Below are 22,991 nucleotides of genomic sequence, written 5' to 3'. Positions count from 1 at the left end.
CATTACTTCTAGCAGTACCAGAATGCCTTTATTTCCGTAATGTTCTTGATTTAAACATTTAGACAGAAATTCTGCCCTCCTTCTATGCATGTCAGAGGCTTATGAGAACCAAAACCAGAATATGCCCCTTCCCTTAATCTGTGGTAAAAATCATGAGCCTAGATTCACGGATGTACTCCAGCTATTTTGCATCACTCCAGAAAAAAAAGGCAGCTATAAATTAGTTTATTGCATTGTCTTCAATTAATGCCAGTTAAACTGGATTTATGGTAACTGAATCATTGAAGTAGCACCTTCAGAATGGACTGCTGAACATGCTCCAGATTCAGATCCCATTGAACAAAATGGAAGACTATATTGCAATGCACACGCAGAGAGGGAAGGAGGAAAGGAGGCACATGAAACCTTATTCATGACATTTCCTCGCTTTTGAGTGCTCACCCATGAAACCTTAATGTTCTTCTACTATAGGTTGGAGTTTGTGTGCTTTTTTGGAGGAGAGGGGGTAATTTAAGTTAGTGAGATTTGATCCACAGCTACTTGTCACTGCTGAAAATGTAATCCTATCTGATTTAATCCCTTGGCACAGTTTGGGGGACAGACAAAAAGACAAAAAAAAAGAATATAAATGTAACGAAAATGGGACTAAGTTTACCCAATGTAGATTGGGTCCTTAACTAAATGATGTTTGTGCACTTTCCCCTCTCTCCCTTACAGTTTCAAAGGGGAACAGCCACCAACATCTCTGTACAAATCTGGCGGGACAGAAGGGGCGCCTCAGACTCCACCCTCCCTGAAGGGCACCTGGGGAATGGGAGGCTCGGGACTGGGGCAGTCCTGGCCTCCAGCCAGTCCCTTTCACCAGTCTGGTGATTCTGTTTCTTTTCTGTATGGTTTTATGGGAAGCAATCCCATTCGAAGTACATCCCATTTTCCTGGCAAAACCAAACCTGTACATTGCTTTAAATTATGGTAAGAGGAAGCTGTATACGAATTTGGTGGTCCTAGCTCTTACCATTTAGGAAAAGTTCTTGAACAGACAGACAAAAACACTCTCTAAAATATATAGTAGATTATTATAAATATAATATTATGAAATAAGTAAGGAACAGGTTAAAATATTTAGAGAAATCTGCAGGACCTGATAAAATTAATTCCAAGGAATTTAAGGAACTAGCTGAAGCCATCTTGGAACTGCTAGCAATGATCTTTGAGAATTCCCAGAGGAGAGGAGAGGTCCAAAAAGACTAGTGAGGGGAAAGCTTAATACCCATTTTAAAAAAGGGGAACAAAAAATATACACCATCAGCCTAGATTGGATACCTGGACAGATACTGCAACAAATTAATAAACTACCAATCTGTAAGCACCTGGAAAAAAATTGGGTTATACGAAATATTCAGCAAGGATCTATCAAGAACAAACTGTGCCAAACCAACCTAATTTCCTTCCTTGACAGAGTTACTGGCCAAGTGAATAGAAGGAAACAGTAGCTGTGATATATCTTGATTTCAGTAAGGCTTTCAACATAGTCCCACATGACATTCACTTAAACAAATTAGAGCAATATAGTCTGGAGGAAGTTAAAATAAAATTATACTGTAAGTCAGCGTTTGCCAACCACCAGCGCATGGACCAATGTCAGTCCATGAACTGCTGGCTATTGGGCACAGTGGCTGTCAGAGCTCAACCTGGCTGTTCACAGAAGTTCAGCTCTGGCAGCCATGGTGGCTGAGGCGGTGGCAGGAGGAGGTGGAGCAGGAGATAGCCTCTCAGGGCTCCGAGTCCCCACATCCTGCCTGCACAGCCACTTTTTCCGGTGGCAGTTAATTGCCTAATCTCCTAAACTGCACTGATGAGAAAAATTAAAGTATAATCTATGGGTACTGACAAAATTATGGAACTATCTGCCATTGAAAGAAGAATATTTATTATACAAAAAAGTCTTTGGTCCACACTTTTAAATTTAGATATCTAAAGTTAGCCAGCCAAATCCATAATTATGCAACTTGAATAATAGGTGGCAACTGACTTCATACAACTAAGAGAAGCGAATATTAGTATTGCAAAAGTCAGGAAATGTCACAAATATGGTTGCGTGGGCATCCACAACGAAGGCCTTGTGCAGATGCATTACAATACTGCTTCCATAATTCACATATAGTTTACCGTGTTACCCACACATTCAGCGCCCCCTTCCTACTGTTGTGTATTTACACTGATTTCCATTGCCATAATGCTCCGGTATTACTCTATTCACAATGGGAGCAAAAATAAGTGGCCTGATTTCTAGATGTTCTGATCAAATTATTGGCTACTGTTCTCCAAGGGTTTATTCATGCCAAACACTTCTGAAAATGAGACAATTTGTGCTGTTGCAGAGGAGGAGAAGAGCAAGTAAGCTTTGAATCTTCTTTTTTCTTATTGTGTATTTAATACAAACCCTAATGTTATTAAATGTTTTTTTCCATTGATTTAATTAAGTACACCGAGTTGCTGAGTAACTAATACAGTATCACTGTCATTCTAGGTACTTACATGACCATAATCACCATAGTATCTCAGCCCCACACAATCATTAACCGATAGGGAGCATTTTAGAGCAAGAAACTGAGTCAAAGAGAGGTTAACTGTCTTGCCCAAGGTCACACAGGAAGTCTGCGGCTGAGCCAGAAATTGAATTCAGGTCTCTTAAGTCCCAAGCATGTCAGTGCCCTAACCATTAGGCCATCCTTCCAAGTAAATGTTAGCACTGATATAGTGAATTATAGTGCATTCTATTTTCAAAATGTTATGCAAATACTAATCCATCAAACCACAGAACATTCCTGTGAGGCAAGGAGGAGGGTAAGCATAATTATTCCCATTTTACACATGGCGTAATTGAGGAAGAGATGACATGACTGGCAATAGAATAAGAGCCACAGCTAGAACTTGAGATTTTATGATTCTAAACCATGTTGTTTATTCCTTTTAGAGGATTTTCTTCTCCAGCATGGAGAAAATGTGTCTTATTTTACATACCCTTTTTCCCTCCTTGTTTTTGTTTCTCCTATCTAGTTCATTCTCGGCAGTATAAGAAGCATGGGCCATTTGGTTCCAGCAAAATTCAAAAGCTATGATAATATCTCAAAAGTAAATAGCATGTTTTTATTCTGTTGATACAAGAACCACAAAAAAGGGTGGTTATAAATAGATTACATGAAAATCCTGAAAACAGGATTCATAACATATGCTATGAATTGTTCCAGTGTGAATACATGGGATTGTAGATGTGGTATAAAATATCAACAGTAGATGGTGCACTTTTGCTCCTCTTAGTTCAGCTACAAAAATATGAACTCAATGCTGGATGCATTAAACTGTTAGTGCACAGAACTATTATGTTCTAGCAGGCCTTATATGAGCTTTCTCCATCTGTAACTCAAGCAACCAAAACGAACAATATGGCTGAACAGATGAGAGCATCTCTAGTTGCATATTTATGTAGGACTTTTAGTAGCCAGAGCCATCGAATCAATTGGAAGGCAACTCAAGAGGTCATCTAATCCAGTCCCCTGCATTAGGCAAGCTCAAGAATTATCTAGACCATTCCTGACTGGTGTTTGTCTAACCTGCTCTTTGTTTTCTAGAAATATAAAATAAAAAAAACTGGGAAATACCTGTCACCAAACCAGGACTACAAACCTGTGTGTCTGCAAACTCGTCTGAAATCCCAAATGCTAATGCCAGACTTGTTGGGCTAAAAGAGGCACTCTTTGACTTGCCTTTATTTACTGGTGTGAATATTACACCAGGGCCATTCAGAGGGAGTTACTGGAAAATGGGAAGAAGAAGGAGAAGCAATAAAAGGTAGGAGAGGTGAAAAACTGAAATAGGGTGAGTTATTGAAACAGAATTTGCAGCTGGTAGTTCCATAAAACTTAATGGAACTTTTCTGTCCTTATCTAAACAGAGCACATAACTAAAGTGTCTACAGGATGGTGGCCTTACATAACAAATATACAGACTTAGCAAAGGGGTAATATGGTCTGAGGAAGAGCATCCTAAAAGTCTACAAATAATCTGAAAGATGTACACAGCCAAGGATGCAGAGGCATTACTGAGGTAATTCAAGATATGCTACTTAGAAATCAAGGGGATGAGCACCTCAGAGATACAATGACTAAGGAAAAGGGGTTCTTGAGGATTTAACCAGGAGCGAGGAGATGAAAAGTAGACAGGAAAAATAATAAAAAATGTCTTGAAAGTGACGTGCATTTGGCTTTGCAAGAATCTCACAAGAGAAAGAAGGGTAGTTCACATTATTCTGGTTGTTTAAAAACAGAATGGCTACGTCTACACTGGCATGATTTTCTGAAAATGCTTTTAACGGAAAAGTTTTCTGTTAAAAGCATTTTTGGAAAAGTGCGTCTAGATTGGCAGGATGCTTTTCTGCAAAAGCACTTTTTGCAGAAAAGCGTCCGTGGCCAATCTAGACGTGGTTTTCCGCAAAAAAGACCCAATCGCCATTTTTGCGATCAGGGCTTTTTTGCGGAAAACAGTACTGTGCTGTCTACACTGGCCCTTTTGCGCAAAAGTCTTTTGGAAAAAGACTTTTGCCCGAACGGGAGCAGCATAATATTTCCGGAAAAGCACTGACAATCTTACAGGAGATTGTCAGTGCTTTTCCGGAAATTCAAGCGGCCAGTGTAGACAGCTGGCAAGTTTTTCCGGAAAAGCGGCTGGTTTTCCAGAAAAACTTGCCATTCTAGACACAGCCAATGGGTAAAAGATTAAGAAAGAAATAAGAATGACACTCACAGGGTTAAGATTCTCCAAACTATGCAGGAGGCTGTGATTACAGGATCAACCCCTCCCACATTCTTCCCCCATCTCTTCTGGCATGCCCCTATCTCCCTGCAACATAAAAAAAACAGGACAGCCCGGAGCTACTCCCCTGGTTGCAAAGGGAGTACACATCTCTAGCTAGGCCCCAGTTCCTGCCTTCCTTCCTGCACAGTACTGAGTGGTATTAATATATACTGATTTGCATTACATTAACTCCCTAACAAGGAGCATGGCTCCACTGTGGGGGGCACTTTGCTACTCTGGTGAAACAGCAAGATTAGCACCACAGTGTATAGATCATATCTTAGGTCCTGACCCCGAGAGATACCACAAACCAAGCACTCACACTGAGATCAATAAGATGTGCTGGGGCTCAGTTATTCCCAAGAGTTAATCCTCAGAAACCAGTCTCATTGACACTATGTTTAAACAGCTGGTTTCAATTAAATCCAGAAGAGGTGGGTCAATAATTTGGTGTGTATCTCATTTATTCTACATCTGCCTTGTTTAGACTGTAAGCTCTGCTTTGTACTGCACCGATTACAGAATCGGCTCTCAATAAAAAATAGCACTGGTACCTCCCAAAGAAAATATATTCTCTGAATAAAGACATAACACAGCAGGATAGGAACAGTGTCTTACTGTTGCATTTCTATCAGTCAAACTATAAATCGTAAAAGTAACTGCACAAAACACCAATTTCATCTTTCACCATAAAACTGGCATCTGTTGCAAAGTAGATACTGATTGCCGCAAAGGATTAAAACATTCACAATCTTTGTGTAGAGACACAGAAATACAATTTTTATTGCCTGGGCCATTGAACAGTTTAGTCGCAGGAGATGAACTGCTCTGATTGCTCAAACTGAAAGGTTTTATTTTACATTGCATCTCACAACTGCAACACATTAGATAATATCAACATCGCTAGTTTGAATGTTACATGATAAGATAAACCCCAAAGTCATTTCCATATAAATAGAGCTGTTTATTAAACATATACAATTCCCATCCCTCAAACTGTAGCACAACCCATCAAGATTGGTACTTACTGTCTGTTACACTTGGCTATTTCATCAAAAAGGAGTTTCCAATGAGGTCGTCCAATCAAAAGTCTTGAATTCAGGACTTGATATTTTTCCCCAATAGTTTTCTGTGAGAAACAATAAATAAAGTCACTGTGCAGTTTTGTAAATAGTTACACCTCACTCAGAGCTTCCCTACTGGTCTTGTACATGCCCTTGCTGGTTTACCAAATAGCTGAAATGTAAAAACTGAAGTAAGTAACAAAACGGTAACACTTAAATTGCAGCCATTTCTATACATCAATGCCTTCGCTCCCTGCCTGTTGAACAGCTATCTTTAGGACTCAGTGCTGTCTTTTACATAACTGCTTATTAGTCTCTGAATTACTTTTTAAATCAATTTGCCAATTAATATATCGGGTAATAGTTATATTTTCATTACTCACTCCCTAATCTGCCTTCACAGCTACCCTTAAAGGAACACTGTCCATATAGGAAAAAAATTACATTTCTGTCTGAAGTATTTTTGCCCACTAGGGATGTCAAATACCATTTCATTAGTTAACTAGTTACATGTTATGTTTAAATGGATAAATGATTAAATATGGCTTGGAGCTGAGTGGGGAGAAGGATGTTGCTCCGGTCCAGGCACTTCTGGCTACAGGGCCAGAGGTGGCAGCCCCTCACGGTGCCAGCAGAGCTTCTGGGGCTGATTCCCTGCTGGGCTGGCCACTTCCCCACGGGGCTGCCTGCTTCTGGCCCTGCACAGGGACCTGGTGGGCTGCAGGCAGGGGGCTGCTCCTTGAATACCAAGTAACCGGTTATCCATTAACACTCAATTACTTACTATTGGTGCAAGTAACACTTACGATAATCGAAGTTGAGAAAGTGAGAAGGGAAACCTTGAGATGATAGGTTAACATTTGCTCTGAATAGGGTTGCCAGGTGTCCAGTATTCTACCAGACAGTTTGGTATTTGAGCCCTCTGCCCGGTAAAAAAAAAATAAATAAAAATCAGACAATACCAGACATGTGCAGTGTCCAGTATTCTCTGAATTTTCCGGCTAGGCACTGGACGGAAGCCTGATGTGGGCGGCTCCGTCCCCGCCAGGTTTCTGCGGAGTCCCAGCTGGGAGGCGGGGTTGTGATCGCCACTTATCCTGCGTTCCTTTCTTTTTTTGCTCGACCAAAAATACCGGGTGTCCGGTATTTTTGGGGAGACCATCTGGCAACCAGAGCTCTGAACAGTATCAACAGTATCAAGCACCAAAGCTGGGTCCTTAGATTGAACCCATAAGAACATAAGAACGGCTGTACTGGGTCAGACCAAAGGTCCTTCTAGCCCAGTATCCTATCTGCCGACAGTGGCCAGCACCAGGTGCCCCAGAGAGGGTGGACTGAAGACAATGATCAAGCGATTTGTCTCCTGCCATCTCTCTCCAGCCTCTGACAAACAGAGGCCAAGGACACCATTTTAACCCCTGGCTAATAGCCTTTTATGTACCTAACCTCCATGAAATTATCTAGCTTCTCTTTAAACTCTGTTATAGTCCTAGCCTTCACAGCCTCCTCTGGCAAGGAGTTCCACAGGTTGACTACACGCCAATATTCTTCTAGCAATTCTAACTCTCTAAAAATCCCAGCTGAGCTCTTTATGTAGCCAAACCTATTTTTCCTGCATTGCATTAGTGCTCCTTGTTTTACTGTTCTAATGTAATGTAACATGTGGTTGGAGAAGAATTATATCTGATCTGATTTTCCACATTCACCCCATAATCAAATGATCTAAACAATCTATTATACTAATACAAAAGTACTTTCTAAGCTTAAACCAGTTTACCACATATGAAAGCATTTTCTGAAAAAAGAAAATTGACTTGAGTCTCTGTTATCCTGTATCTTGCATCACTCATTTACATCAGTGCAGAAATGAGTAAAATGTGACACTATTCTGGTTTGGCAGCAGTCACTTTGGATCGGTGTCAATAACAGCACAAGTTGCAAGGCAATGGAGAATTACATGCCGTGCTCCTTTGAGGCATCTGGAGTAGCTATTCCAAAACTGGATGTATGCCAGTGTAACTGAAGACAAAATTTAGCCCTTGTAGTATACAGTTCTATACTTGATAACACCTTTTCTACCAAACAGCCATAAAAAAAAGTTTTATTGTAAATTCAATAGCTAGTCAGTACAAATAAATATTCTAAGATGCATTTCATTAACATTCTGCTTTACCTTGGATGTTTTCACTTGAACCTAGTCATTTCTTACCTGTCAATAATATATTGGATTATCCCATGCCAGTAGAGATATCCTGTCCAGTTATTTGAAACTAGCAGTGAGTATTTGGAAGACTTCTTCAGAATTATTACTGGTAGATTATTTAGCTGGAATCTAGCAATAAGCCCTGTATACTAGGCTATAGTTCTCATCAAAACTCTCTATTTTATCCTGTCTTCATGTGCTTGAACCATCTGAAGAATCAGGCCCTTGTATCTGTACTATATCAGTACAAAAAGGAAGCAAAATGCAGATCACCACACCCAAGTATAATTGGCCACACAGGGTTCCTTCCAGCCAATGGAAAATGAATCCAACTCTCTACACTGGCATACGCCACCATCTGATAAAGAATAGTTCAGTACATTTTCTGACTGCTATACTTTACAAAGTTTGACTTCTTCAGACAAAACCAAAACAAAAAGAAAGGAACAGGGATTTTTAAAAATAGCACATTTCTCACAATGTGCTTGACTTTCAAGAGTTTGGAGCTAGAATTATTCCACCTAGCCCAGCCTGATCCTCAGTCCAGTAATGATGCAAGTTTCCCATAAAGCCCTGCCAACTGTTTAGTCTGTAGTCTGGCCTGGAAGGACCTCTTTCCTAGAAGAGGGAGATCTGGATCTCTGCCCTTTGATAATCAACTGAATGCTACCAGACTTCAGTTGACTAGTACTGTGGGACTGGACTTGTGATGCAGTTCCACTGAGAGAATTAGGCCCTATTCGCTGTTTAACCCATCTGCAATTATTCCACTTTATGCTTAACTGGCAGCTTGTGTGGTCCCCAACCACAAGGTCTAGTTAGGTTTACAAACAGCATTTAGCCACATACCTGTATCCCATCTGTTTGACTGAGGTACAGCTGGATGTTTATGTAGTCTGGACGATTTTCCTGCCAAAGCTGGGAGGATCAGGAAAACATCAAGTGAATAAATACTCTTCTTATATAAGAATGTCATTGCTCTTGTCCACTATCTTGCTTAAGTTTGAACTTCACAGCAGATTCAGTGGCCACTTTAATGAAAATGACATCACCCAAAAGCTCCCTCACATCCCAGGATATGTGCACACATTCTTTTTAAAAAAAGACTTAAGAATAGTTTAAAAATCTACCCGACCTCTGTTTTGAGAAAAAGAGATGACTTCCAGCTCCCATAAACACTCTGCCCCCCTTCAGTCTGCTCGTCAGATGAACTGGGCTTTCACTTCTCTCCAAAGGAAACGATGCACCCAGACTCCCTAGAGCAGTGGTCACCAACCTTTTTAACCTCAAGATCACTTTTTCAATTTAAGAGCAATGTAAGATCTACCTCAAACCCAAATACCCTTGCCCCACTTCCTTCCCGCCCTTGCCCCACTTTCTTCCCACCCCTTCTTTGAGGCCCCATCCCTGCTCCACCCCTTCTCCAAGGCCTTCCAGGAGCAGCAATTACCACAGGGATAATTAGTCCAGTCATGACAGGTTAGGCATTTTAGAACTCACTACTCAAAGGATTTAATCTAAGTGTAAGTGAGAGATGAAAATTATGAAATGTACAAAACTAACACTTTGCAAGCAGTAAAAGAAGCAAAAACAACAACCCACGTATGTGGGTTGGGTCGGGAGATGAGAGTGAAGGACAGTGTGTGTTTGCAAGAATGACAGACACACACACACACTGTGTGAAAGTGACAGAGATTTGCATTGCCAAGTTCCTTCCATCCCTTTTTCTCTGTATGGAGATAGGGTACAGGAGTGGGGGGGGGGGGAGGGGAGAGGGATACTGATATCAGAGCCCCCCTTTCTCTCTCCCACACTCTGCAGAGCAAGCAGGAGGCTCCTGATCTATTGGTTGGTTACCACTGCTCTAGATGGATGTTCTTTTCCCTTCTAGGAAGCTTCTTGACCATGCAAGTACACTGTGTGCCCCAAAGAAGGAGCACATAACCCTGATTTCAGGGCTTGTCCCAACATCCTTGCCTATTTTAGGGAAAAAAAAGTGATAAAATCCTGACTTCACTGAAGGCACTGCCAACAATGACATTGACTTCTGGGTGGGGGGAACAGGGGGAAACAGTATTTCATCCACGGTTTTGTCCCACATGACTCTGAACCAGTCCCTCCATGCACATCATCAATAAATTTCATCTGCAATTTTGCTGCCCGACCACATAAGTTGGTCAGGTCTCTCTGAAATCCCAGCCTTCCCTAGTCATATTTAGTGGAAATAACATTATTATTAATCTACATATTCAAACAGGCATGCTACTGTCAGTATCCCTTTAAAACCAACCCTGTGTAATTGTCCCCTTTACCTTGTTATGCAGCATACACAGCAAATCTGCAAACCAGAGAAAAGACTGGATTTCCCTGCACACCCAAATAAAGTAAAGTCTTCTGAGCTTGTAGCATTGCCAGTCATCACTTTAAAATGAAGAGGATATATTTGGGGAAATAAGACACTTTATATTCATTGTGCAAATATTAATTTCCATTTTGTGAAGTGAGTCCCCCCCCCCCCCCATCACACTGAAATGCCCAAATCACTCTAAAATAATGGACTTACATACTGAACTCAAATCACGGAATGGACACTTTCTTTACAGTACATGCTGCACACTGACTGCATATACAGGATTTCAGACATCACAGCCAAGATGAAAGTTACTATCTAAAAGCAAAGCTGCCTCTGCATTTCAAATAGTACATGCTTTATTGCAATTGTACAGCAGAGTCATTCCCCAAACTGTTCTTTTTCTGACAAATGCAAACTTCACACAATGCAACTCCAAAGCAAAGTGGGGTTCAAATTTGGCATGCAGGTGAATGCAAGCACCAGATGATTTCAATTATTACTTCATATTTATATTATGATAGTGCAGAGGCCTAAACAAGGTCAGAGTCCCACTATGCTAGACAAAGGTAGAGTCCCCAAAGGCCTTCAATAGATAAAGTATGTTCATAGCATTTTGGCATTTAGTTTAGAAAACATGTCAAGTTTCCTAACATGACAAAACATGAACTGAGTAAAAGAGGGATGATCACAATGAAACAGCTAGAAAATAAACATGAAAAAAATCTACTGATTAATAGATTTTGAAAAAAAAAAACCAACACCCAAGTCTGCATGATTTTTTCTTACATCAGCCACGGCTGGTTTTATGTTATTATTTCTCACTGACCTGTAATTTAGCCAAATAGGGTATATCTAGACTACAGGGTTTTTTCGAAAAAAAGTGGCCTTTAAAAAAAAACAAAAAAACTTCCCCTGCATCTAGACTGCTGCCATGTTCTTCTGAAAGTAAATCAAAAGAACACGGACTTTTCTTCAACCACAGAAAACCTCGTTTTACGAGGAAGAACGCCTTTTTTTTGAAAGTGCTCTTTCAAACTGTATGTAATGCAAACTGCGCTTTTTTGAAAGAGAGCATCCAGACTGCCTGGGTGCTGTCTTTCGAAAAAGCGGCTTGCTTTTTCCAAAGTGCTGGTTGTAGTCTAGATGCTCTTTTTCGAAAGAGGCTTGCAGTCTAGACATAGCCTTAGAGGGCAGAATCCTTCCCCTTAACATTATTTTCAGATAAAAAAGAAATGGAGGCCATCACAGCTGCATTCAGGACTTCCAAAGCTCAGCATTAGATCTGTGTATTGGGCCAAATGCCACTTCCCTGGGGGACAACAATACAGCTGCTCCACATCTACTGCACATGAGTTACAGTAGCTACTATGGCCTCATATACCAGCATTAGGATTGCCAACTTTCTAACTGCTCCCAACTGGATCTGCTCCCCTCCCCTCCCCTGCCTCTTCCCCTGAGTGCCCCACCTCTTCTTCCAAGTCCTGTTCCACTCATTCTTATGCTACCACAGCTTGTTGCTCTCCCTTTCCTCCTCAGCTGGATCCTCACCACCACCCTCCGCACCCAACCAGATACCCTCTGATCCAGAGCTCCAGCCTGACATGGACATGGTCCCGACTGAAGACGGGCAAGTACCCTCCCACCTGCACATCTGACCAGACACTGCCAGGTCCCCTTTTCAACCAGACTGTCCAATCAAAAACTAGGCACCTGCCAACCCTAACCTCTGGGCCATTTTGCTAACACATCTGTGTAACTGATAGACCCAATGGACATGCCACTGCCCCTTTCCACATGTCTGACTCCTCCACTGCAAGCCTGCAGGGAGCTGCTGTGGGAAAATGCTCCATGGCAGCTGGTTGTGGGAGCTCTGACCCCTCACATGGGCTCTCCATAGCCAGCAGAAAAGTGCTGGCTATACTGGGCTTCAAGCCCTGGGTGTCTGGATGGGGGAAACAGCAGCCTTAATGTCCCAACACCAGCTGCTGCATGTACAATACTGTCCTCTTACTTCTGCTTATTGTGCATGTTATTTGTGCTGAGAGAAAACAGAACGGAGGTAATGGTCTGACCATAAGGGATGACATCACAAATAAAGTATCATATGTACATTACAGAAACAATAAGCTGTAGCCATTTACTTCAGAGCAGCATTCTGAAATGATAAAAGAAAATAAATGTCTCAGTGTAAACAAACTGAAAAATATAGATGATTCACTGGGGACTAGCACTTATAAATTCATACTTCTGACTTGAGCAAACACATACTAGTGAAATGAGGCAGCCTAAACGGGAGGCTGCAGTGTTTTGTGGCCTGCCCTATGAGTGAATGTGAGGTGAAAGGCATGTCAAACATACATTGTTGGCTCCACTTATAGTAGATTGTGGTGTATGATAAATTTGCAGTATCATTACACAAGATGTATCTATTCTACAACATGCCACATCACTGATATGCATGCCATGGGATACTATTACTTATATTTAATTATTAATCTATAGATACTCATGCCAAAAATCTTTTGGCTCTCTTTTAAAAAAAAAAAAAAAAAAGAAAAAGACTTATAATGAAAAGGCATCATTTATTGGCTACCTCAGTGGAGTAGAGCCAAGCTGAGAACTCCTTCTCCCCCTCCCCTGCAATGCTCAGACAATATCAAAATAAACAAAAGGGAGAAAAAAAAAGAGAGAGACTGAATCCTAGTCCTGAAAGATACCCCAATATCTTCCACAGCGGCATGTCCTTAACTAAAAAGGCTTTGCGCCTTCCTATCCCGATGAGTTTGCACACAAACAATTACCATTTTCACCCTAACTAATTTCTGTGAAGGGACATAAAACAACAGGAAACCCATCCAATAGACAAGTGTTCTGTATTGCTGATGTCCTCAAATATTACTAGCAAAACTGGCTGTTATTGTATAGCAGGCATGTCAAACTTGAAGCCTACTGAGGGCCGCACAAATGAAAACTGATAGCTTTCAGGGCCGCCTAGGGTTCCCAAAATGATTGACGATTTGTTGAGAGAAAAAGAAAAAAACAAAGGCAGAAGGCACCAACACTGGTCACAAGGCTACCAAAGAAAATTTACTTTGTTGGAAAGTCATAGTTATTTATTATTATAGATTATTTATAGGTATATTGTATAATATTACAATAATTTGATGTGTAAAATTGTTATTTGCTCATATTAAATAATTTTAAAATTAATTTTACATGATTTTTAATTTAAATATAAATTGAAGGTACTTTTAAATTTTGTATATGATGCATAACTTGTTTTGTTGAAATAAAAACAAGTATAGAACATGGTTAATCAAACAGAACAGGCTTCTGTGAAAATTTCAGATACAGTAAAACTCCAATAGTCCGGCACTCCTGATAGTCCAGCATCAAAATGGCAAGAGCCTAGTGAGTGAGCTTTGGCAAAAAATGAGTCACAAGGTAACAGCAGCAGCAGCTGAACTGAGCAAAAAGGGTAAAAAAGGCTTAAAAAAACTAAAACATTACAGTATACTGTATACAGCATGTACAATAAAAAGGGTTAAGAACAGTTTATATACAGTATATAATGTATACAGTATATATATAACCAGTTTATAGTACCTGCTGATAGTCCAGCATATTTGATAATCCTGCACCACCTAGGTCCCATAGGTTCCGGATTATCGAAAGTCTACTGTACTTTGTAAATTTGAGATTTTGCATCAAGATATAATTATTCATGCAACGCAAAAAATTGACATTTGTTGATATGAAATTAACAAATTTTGTTATTTTATTTGGGAATAAATAAATAAAAAACAAAAGATTAACAAAACATCCCTCTTCTCTCCCCTAGAGCCAGGCATTCTCAGCCCCCCCCCCCGCTCCCAACCTAAAGCCTCTCCCTTGCCCCAGATCCAGGCACTCACAGTCCCCTCCCAACCTAAGGCCTCCCTCCTCCCCCAGAGCCAGCCCCTTCCCCAACCTAAGGCCTTCCCATTTCCCCAGAGCCAGGCTCTCCCAGCACCCCCCCAACCTAATACCTGGGTCCTGGAGTCGACGTTGCTGCCTGAGGTGCTGAGGCAACATGAGCACAGCAGCCAGCTGTGAGCGCCTGCTGGAGAGCTTACTGCAGAGTGCCCAGCCGATTGTGAGAAGCCCAACTGGCCCTGCGCAAGCACTCAGCCATGTGCTCCGAGCGGCCAGCGGGCTGCACTTCATTCTTTTATAAAAATGTTCTGGGGGCTGCAAACGCCAGTTTGACATGGACTATTGTATAATATTGCAGTGCAAGATTGGTTCACTGTCAGGCTGGGCTATGGCATGCAGTGTTTGGAAGAGTACCATTTATCTGATATCGAAAACATTCATTGGACACTACGCTGCTGTGACAGTATCTGTGCAAGCCTCTCTCTGGCTCTAATAATATGGTGATAGAGGCAGACACCTCATTGACTATTGCTGGTCCATAGTCACGATGTGACGTTTTTGCTCATCACTGTCAGGGATAATCCACCATGGGAGAAATGGTCAGGACAGACATCAGCACTCCAGTCTTTTGGTGGAAATCACAAGGTGCTTCAGGAAACGGTACTTCCTTTTTGAAAGATCAAGACCTCGAAAGGTCATCAAGTCCAGTTCTTTGCTCCATGATGAACAATGGACTGTCAGAGATGAAAACTGGTACGGAATCTGTTAAATTCTCTGAGGGCTACACAAGGCACTGGGAGTTACCAAATAACGGCCTGATTTTCAAAAGCGCTAAGCACCCTTCACTCCAATTGAAACCGATGGGAGCTAAGTGAGCTCAGCCTCTCTGAAAATCAGGCTGTAAAAGGTTTTAATTTCACTCCAGCTACCAGCTGACTTCTGAACAAGTGCTTCATGTGTGTGCACTATAAAATGCTTGGTAAGCTTATTGCATCTGTAAGCTCTTTGGGGAAGCACAGTCTTTGCTATGTGTGTGAGAACCGTGTTTAACACAGGGAGGCATTGATCCATGCCTGGAGCTCCTAGGCAATAGAGCAAAGCATATAGAATGGAATTGGAGGCAATTAAGGTTAGGCTTTTCAAAGGGGCTTATGTGAGTTAGGTGCCCAGGTTCCATTTCAAACCAATGGGAGTTGCATACCTGATTCCTTTAAGACATAGGCAAAGAGCATTGGTTGGAGACAAATATAAATCACACTGGTACTGCTCAAGCTTCTCCATGCGAGGAAATTGCATTTCTGTCCTGACTCTTAGCACCCTTGTTCTTTCTGTCCCTGTCCCTGCCCTAACACAGAGTGGGAGTTTTCTAATTGAAAGGTTAGGACTGTAAAAAAAACAAAAACACCCCTTTGGACTAGGCAGAGCTTAAACTCAGTTTTCACTTGTGGCTGGATGGGAAGCTCTGTGTGTAAGGCCTCTAGGTAGCACTGTGCCATCTAAGGTACTTTTCAGCATTGCACTTTCAGAATTCATGAACAGCCCTATGAATGGATTTGGGATTTTCATTTACAAACCTCAATCCTCCTCTCCATTCCTCTCTCCACAGGAGGAAAGTGTTACATGAATACGAATTACGCATATGCTGATTTACAACATGCAACACTGAAATTACTGGGAAAATGGCTTTAAATGGGTTGGGCTCACGTACAGCAGCGTGTTCAGTATTGATGCAAATGGAGTTACTCCAATGCCTCCAGCCACACAGAGGCTAACCTCGTAATTCAAGGATTCTTCAGAGGGGCTCCCAAAAGGACCATCTACATACACCCTGCAGCAAAAGCAGAAATGCTTTTCAACAAACACATTAAAATACAATATAATGCAATTTAAAATGGTGAAATATATTTAAAACTTCTATAATAACAGCCTCAGTTAAATATTATTTCTGTGATTCAGAAGCTGAAAACCTTCCCTGGGAAATGCATGTGGTGAAGGATGCAGAAAGGAACCTATGAAAAATCTAGGAATACCAAATCTCTAGAGCAGAGATGGGCAAAATACAGACCACATGCTGGATTTGGTCTACCATAACCTTCCAGGATCCTAACGTGCTGCAGGCAGCCCAGCAAGGCGCTTAGGCAGGTTGCCTGCCTGCCACGCTCCCACAGTGGCCAGTTGCTGAGGAAAATGTGTCTGTGTTCACACCCCTTGAGGGGGTGTATCTCTGCACACTGGCCATGCCCCCAACACCATCCTCACAGCTCCCACTGGCCAGAAACCAGCCAATGGGAGCTGAAGGGGCCGTGCCTGCAGGTTCTGGCAGCACATGGAGACCTGCTGTTCCCCTGCTCCCAAAGGCATCTTTGAGCAGCATGTAGGGCCTATGCAGTTAGGAGCCTAAGTCCCATTTTCAAAAGTCCCTGAAGCGCTAAGAAGCCAAGTCTATTTAAAGGTCAATGGAACGTAGGCTTCAACAATCACTTCTGAAATGGGATTCAGGAATTTTTTAAAATGTCAATTAACTCTCTGTGCCAACTTTGAAAATTCCCCCCTCCTTCATTAGAAAAATTACAGACAACTCTACAAAATGTGTGGATCAGTGTCACATAAATTAAGGTTATCTTTTTTATTAATATTGTATGGATCTGATACAGTTTTTGATTCCTATTAGAGGAACCAAACCAAAGAGAAGTATCAGAATAGAAGGACTTACAGAAAAAAGAGCTAAGACTTTGGTTCTCTATTGCACTACACTTTGGGTAGTTATTTATCCCTGTGCAAAGTGAACATAAAACAACACCACTGTGATGCACTCAAGTGTAAAGGTACTGGAGTTGTTAGCCCTTATAGTCCCAGAATATCCTATATAGGCAGCATCTGTGTGTTCAGCTAAATATATTATTCAGACAATAATTGTTTAGGAAAACAGGTTACAATATCTGTCCCAGAACAAATATTCTACATCAAATTGGTCAGACTTTATACTGAGGTCAAATACGAAATTAGTTGAGAAAGCGTTAATCAATAATTCCTAGTTATTTTAATAAGTGATTAAACAGTTGTTAAATCCCCTAAGTGAACAGGTATCTTATAACCGTGGGTTATAAAGATCTGTAATATCTTCTAGCAATGTGCATGTGACCACTACAACTATGCAGAACTCTGACATGCTTATAGCAACTATTAATCATTTATTAATCCTTTAGAAACCATTTATGAATGGACTCATAAAAAGCGACCATGAAAACTATTATTTTGATTTGTTAATTGATTTTAGTGCGCTCAAACACAAACACATTACATTTTTAATTTCCTCATTTTCAGTAAAATTATAGACTTTCTCTTTCCACCTTACAATTTATTATTTATAATGTTTATGTTTCATTTGCCATATCATACCTATTATATATGCCTCTCATTATACATCCATAATTAGTTTTGCCATTGCTAAAAACCAAAGGTGTAGCTGGGTGAATTTTCTCAAGTTAGCAACTCATCCTTCTATAACATGGCACAATTTCTTTTTCAAAGTGTTGAGCTATTACATTGACCATGTGACTTCATAAACACCTTTATGAAATCCCAGTGCTAGTCAGAATCAGGCCCCCAAGATGACATGGTGATGAACATGGCACAAAAACTGACTGGTAGAATTATGGACAGATAACTTCATTTTCAGGCTGACAAAAAAAGCAAACAGGCTGGGTGCTACATCTTGTAAAAACAGAACTTAGTTTCTACATTTTATATTTTATGAACATTGTTCTCTAGTTACTTAATAAATGTACCCAACTGATATATCAACCATATAAATGAATAACTTCACACATTACCGAATCTATACCGAGTGGAAAACAGCAGTTGCTTAACGGACCATTACAACACTACAAAGACATTTAACAGAGAAGGTAAACAAGCATTTGCTATCTACATGAAATAGCAGTGGGCCTATACAGCCAGACTATAATTAGTCAAACTGGGATTTAGACCAGAGACTTTTAAAATATATCTGGACAGCAATGCAAACCCAGGGTTAATAGAACTTGTGTTAGCAGATCCTGCTTTTATTAATGTAGGGCTTGAACTAAGGATATGAACCATTAACCAGTTAACTGCATTACCCAGTAAGCATCACCCTTAACAGATTATGCTTCCCAGGTACTGCTTAACCAGTACCCAGGAGCAGTCTCCCCTTCACCCCCCCAATTAACCATGATTCTATATCCCTAGCTTGAACTATGCTCATTTGTAACCCCCAGGTGTTTAACCCTGGATCCCAACCTATGACTCTAGCCTCTACATTACATTATGTGGACCCAAGGCTAATCACTCGTATCCATCTTTCCTAGCACGCTATCAAAATGTGGCTGCTCTATCCCTTTGTTCATGATGCAGCCAAACTTGGCTGTTCACTGTTCACCAAATATGAAAGTCAGCCCATGGGATTTTGCAATGGGTCTGGTGGGGCTGTGCATACTGCAAAGCAATATGGCTTGAATCTGCCATGTGATTCTAGGATCCTGGGTCCGAGCTCTGGGTTAACATCATTTATACAAAGATAGAAGGGAGCTAGGCTTGAACATGAATTCAAATGTGTAGACTTACCCTTAGAAAAAATTGCCACAGTGGCTTTAATGACAAATAGAATGCATCTCAGATGTACATCTGATCTGTAAAAAGGCACCTCTAACAACACAGTAATATCTTAAGACAGTTGAGGTCTAATTCTGGGATATTGTGGGAGAAAAACATCTGTACTGAATCACCAGGACCAGATCCTGCAGCCTATAAGCATTCCTTGGATGTCTCACTCTTGTATTAACCTAGACAGACTCTACTTAGCTTGTGATATCTAACAAGATGACATCCAAGATGATAGGGAAACAAGCCAAGAGCAAAAACTTGCCTTACATTTTTATGACCTTTTTCTTCCTACTACAAGGTTTTTGGTTCTTCCTTGAACATATAGGCTGTGTCTACACTGGGCCACTTATTCCGGAAAATCAGCCGCTTTTCCGGAATAAGCTGCGAGCTGTCTACACTGGCCCTTGAATTTCCGGAAAAGCAACGATGCTCTACTGTACAAAATCAGCCGCTATTCCGGAAAAAACTATTCTGCTCCCGCTCGGGCATAAGTCCTTATTCCGGAACAGTGTTCCGGAAAAGGGCCAGTGTAGACAGCCCAGTAGTCTTTTCCATTTTCGCAATCGGGGCTCTTTTCCGGAAAAGCGCATCTACATTGGCCACAGATGCTTTTCCGGAAAAAGGGCTTTTCCGGAAAAGCAGCCTGCCAATGTAGACGCTCCTTTTCTGGAAAAACTGAAAACGGAATAGTATTCCGTTTTAAGCATTTCCGGAAATTCATGCCAGTGTAGACACAGCCATAGAGTCATGGTCAAAATCTTGAAAAAAACAAAGGAAAATCAGGCAATTTGGACTCCGAAAATGAGGGTGTGTCATCCTTTCTGAGAATAGCTGCACACTACATTGCAGATACTCAGCAGGCTTGTTGCAGAGAGTCTAAAATCAAGAGTAACCGACTATGGGCCTGATCCTACAAAGGGCTAAACAGCTACAGGAATTAATAAATGCTTTCAAATCCCAGTGACCACAATGAGAACTGAAGCTGCTCACCACCTTGGGCTATTTGTACACTACTGGTTTTTTTCAGAAAAAGGTAGGCAAATTGCCCAGAGGTACCCCAGAAAAACTCTGTAGTGTAGACATAGCCTTGCAGAATTGATCCAGAATCAACAAAATGCTTTAAGCATGTGCTGAATTCCAGGCCTATTATACAAAACACTTAAGAATATGCTTAAATTTCAGTATATGCACATGTGCTATTTTGCTGAATTAGGGCCATAAACTTTAGGCTTTATTAGAAAATTCCAAAAGGAGAAAAAACAAAACTAACGTTGATGTCCTGCATGTATGGTCAATTAGAGCTGGACCATGCTTCCATTCAACACAATGGAAAAACACCCATACTGAGAGATCAAGCCCTTTACTGAACTAATGATTCAAACTCACAAGCATATGGAGAGGTTTATGTATCTTTTACATCCTGTCAACACTCCACAATGCTCATCTAATTGTAATGAGAGATTCTGCATTACCCTTGACATGACTGCAAATGAAACTAACCATGTTCTATTAAGACAACTAAGCAAAAGGGACGTGATTTGATTTCTTGTCGAGCTTATTCCCAGATGCATAATGTTAGAGACGTTTTTATTTAAAAATATAATTTATGTAACATGTATAAAGAGATTACAATCTTAATAAAGTTTTATTAACTTCTCCTAGCAAAGCTATTCCAATGAAGTACCATTTCTCACATTTATTAATTTTCACTCTTAAGGGCTGTTCTCAAATATTTTAGCACATCTGAAAACACAGCAGAGGGTATACACAGGAAAAAAAATGCTACAGGAAGAATCACGGCATGGTGTATATATAGGTAGATAAAAGTTAAAAAAAACCCTCAAACTCACTTGGAGTGTGAACCATCTACATAAAAAAGTTTAAGTTTAAGTACATAAAAGTTTAAGTATTCTACTAAACAAATACAAATACTACTGATGGATCTTGCCATTTTTCAAGGCTTTATGCAGCAGTTAGGGGAACCACAAAGCAATAAGGTGGATAAACAAGTTCATATAGTACAGGCAGTCCCCGGGTTACGTACAAGATAGGGACTGTAGGTTTGTTCTTAAGTTGAATTTGTATGTAAGTCGGAACTGGTACATATTGTAGGGGAAACTCTAGCCAAACATTTCTCCAGAGCTCAGTTTTATTCTCCCACACCTCACTTCCCTCAGTCCTTTATTCTCAAGCGGAGGTTTCTGCTGAGAAAAGCCGCCCCGCGTCTCCCTGGTCTGCTGGGGGGGGGGGGGGGGCGCTAGCTTCACGTCTCCCTGGTCTGCTGGGGGGAAGCAGCTAGTGTGGGGTTGCCTCACCCCGTTTGTAAGTAGGGATCCGATGTAAGTTGGATCCATGTAACCCAGGGACTGCCTGTATTCTGATTAAGATAGCATTAGAATTTATACTGAAATGTTATTTAAGTTTTGTACATCTACACAGCAGCGTTATTTCAGAATAACTGATCATAGAATCATAGAATCATAGAATAATAGGACTGGAAGGGACCTCGAGAGGTCATCGAGTCCAGCCCCCCGCCCTCAAGGCAGGATCAAGCTCCGTCTACACGATCCCTGACAGATGTCTATCTAACCTGTTCTTAAATATCTCCAGACAGGGAGATTCCACCACCTCCCTTGGCAATTTATTCCAATATTTGACCACCCTGACAGTTAGGAATTTTTTCCTAATGTCCAATCTAAACTTCCCCTGCTGCACTTTAAGCCCATTACTCCTTGTCCTGTCCTCAGAAACCAAGAGGAACAAATTTTCGCCTTCCTCCTTGTGACACCCTTTTAGATATTTGAAAACCGCTATCATGTCCCCCCTTAATCTTCTTTTTTCCAAACTAAACAAGCCCAGTTCATGAAGCCTGGCTTCATAGGTCATGTTCTCTAAACCTTTAATCATTCTTGTCGCTCTTCTCTGTACCCTTTCCAATTTCTCCACATCTTTCTTGAAATGTGGCGCCCAGAACTGGACACAGTACTCCAGCTGAGGCCTAACTAGTGCAGAATAGAGCGGCAGAATGACTTCACGAGTTTTGCTTACAACACACCTGTTGATACAACCTAGAATCATATTTGCTTTTTTTGCAACAGCATCACACTGTTGACTCATATTCAACTTGTGGTCCACTATGACCCCTAGATCCCTTTCCGCCATGCTCCTTCCTAGACAGTCGCTTCCCATCTTGTATGTATGGAACTGATTGTTCCTTCCTAAGTGGAGCACTTTGCATTTCTCTTTATTAAACCTCATCCTGTTTACCTCTGACCATTTCTCTAACTTGCTAAGGTCATTTTGAATTATGTCTCTATCCTCCAAAGAAGTCGCAACCCCACCCAGTTTGGTATCATCTGCAAACTTAATAAGAGTACTCTCTATCCCAATATCTACATCATTGATGAAGATATTGAATAGTACGGGTCCCAAAACAGACCCTTGAGGAACTCCACTTGTTATCCCTTTCCAGCAGGATTTAGAACCGTTAACAACAACTCTCTGACTACGGTTATCCAGCCAATTATGCACCCACCTTATCGTGGCCCTATCTAAGTTATATTTGCCTAGTTTATCAATAAGAATATCATGCGAGACCGTATCAAATGCCTTACTAAAGTCTAGGTATATGACATCCACCGCTTCTCCCTTATCCACAAGGCTGATGTTATCATATATATAGTGTCTGAGAGTCTGTAACGTCAAAATGCTGGCTGTTCCCATGTGCAGCATGACAGCAGCTCCAGGCCCCGCCCCCTGGCCGTGAATGTCACCGCCCGCCCCCCTTCGCCTCCTGCCGGGGTGCTTGGCTGACTTCTGCGCTGCTCAGCCAGGCCGCCGCGTGGGAGCAAGTGGCGCAAACGACCGTTTGGGCTCTGCGCTCACTATGCAGCACAGGGAGTGCAGAGCCCAAAAGGCCGTTTGGGCTCCGCAATCCCCCAATTGAGAGGCAGGAAGG

General features: G+C 41.2%; 1 protein-coding gene across 3 annotated transcripts in view; it reads right to left on the bottom strand.

The window, feature by feature from the left end:
* NOX4 (NADPH oxidase 4) overlaps window positions 1-22,991 on the bottom strand; it is a 183,726-nt gene that overhangs the window by 7,543 nt on the left and 153,192 nt on the right. For all 3 annotated transcript variants that reach the window (XM_075919391.2, XM_006118376.4, XM_075919393.2), the window contains 4 exons: window positions 16,098-16,217; window positions 10,434-10,542; window positions 8,971-9,039; window positions 5,883-5,983 (listed from right to left, as the gene is read on the bottom strand). In XM_075919391.2, coding sequence (XP_075775506.2) covers window positions 5,883-5,983; window positions 8,971-9,039; window positions 10,434-10,542; window positions 16,098-16,217 — 399 coding nt within the window. The remainder of the gene's footprint in view (window positions 1-5,882; window positions 5,984-8,970; window positions 9,040-10,433; window positions 10,543-16,097; window positions 16,218-22,991) is intronic.

This window comes from Pelodiscus sinensis, chromosome 1 (genome assembly GCF_052426305.1).
Source record: "Pelodiscus sinensis isolate ZL-2025 chromosome 1, ASM5242630v1, whole genome shotgun sequence".
Taxonomy (NCBI): domain Eukaryota; kingdom Metazoa; phylum Chordata; order Testudines; family Trionychidae; genus Pelodiscus; species Pelodiscus sinensis.
The sequence above is the reverse complement of the archived record's forward strand: the minus strand, read 5'-3'. Positions and strand labels throughout refer to the sequence as shown.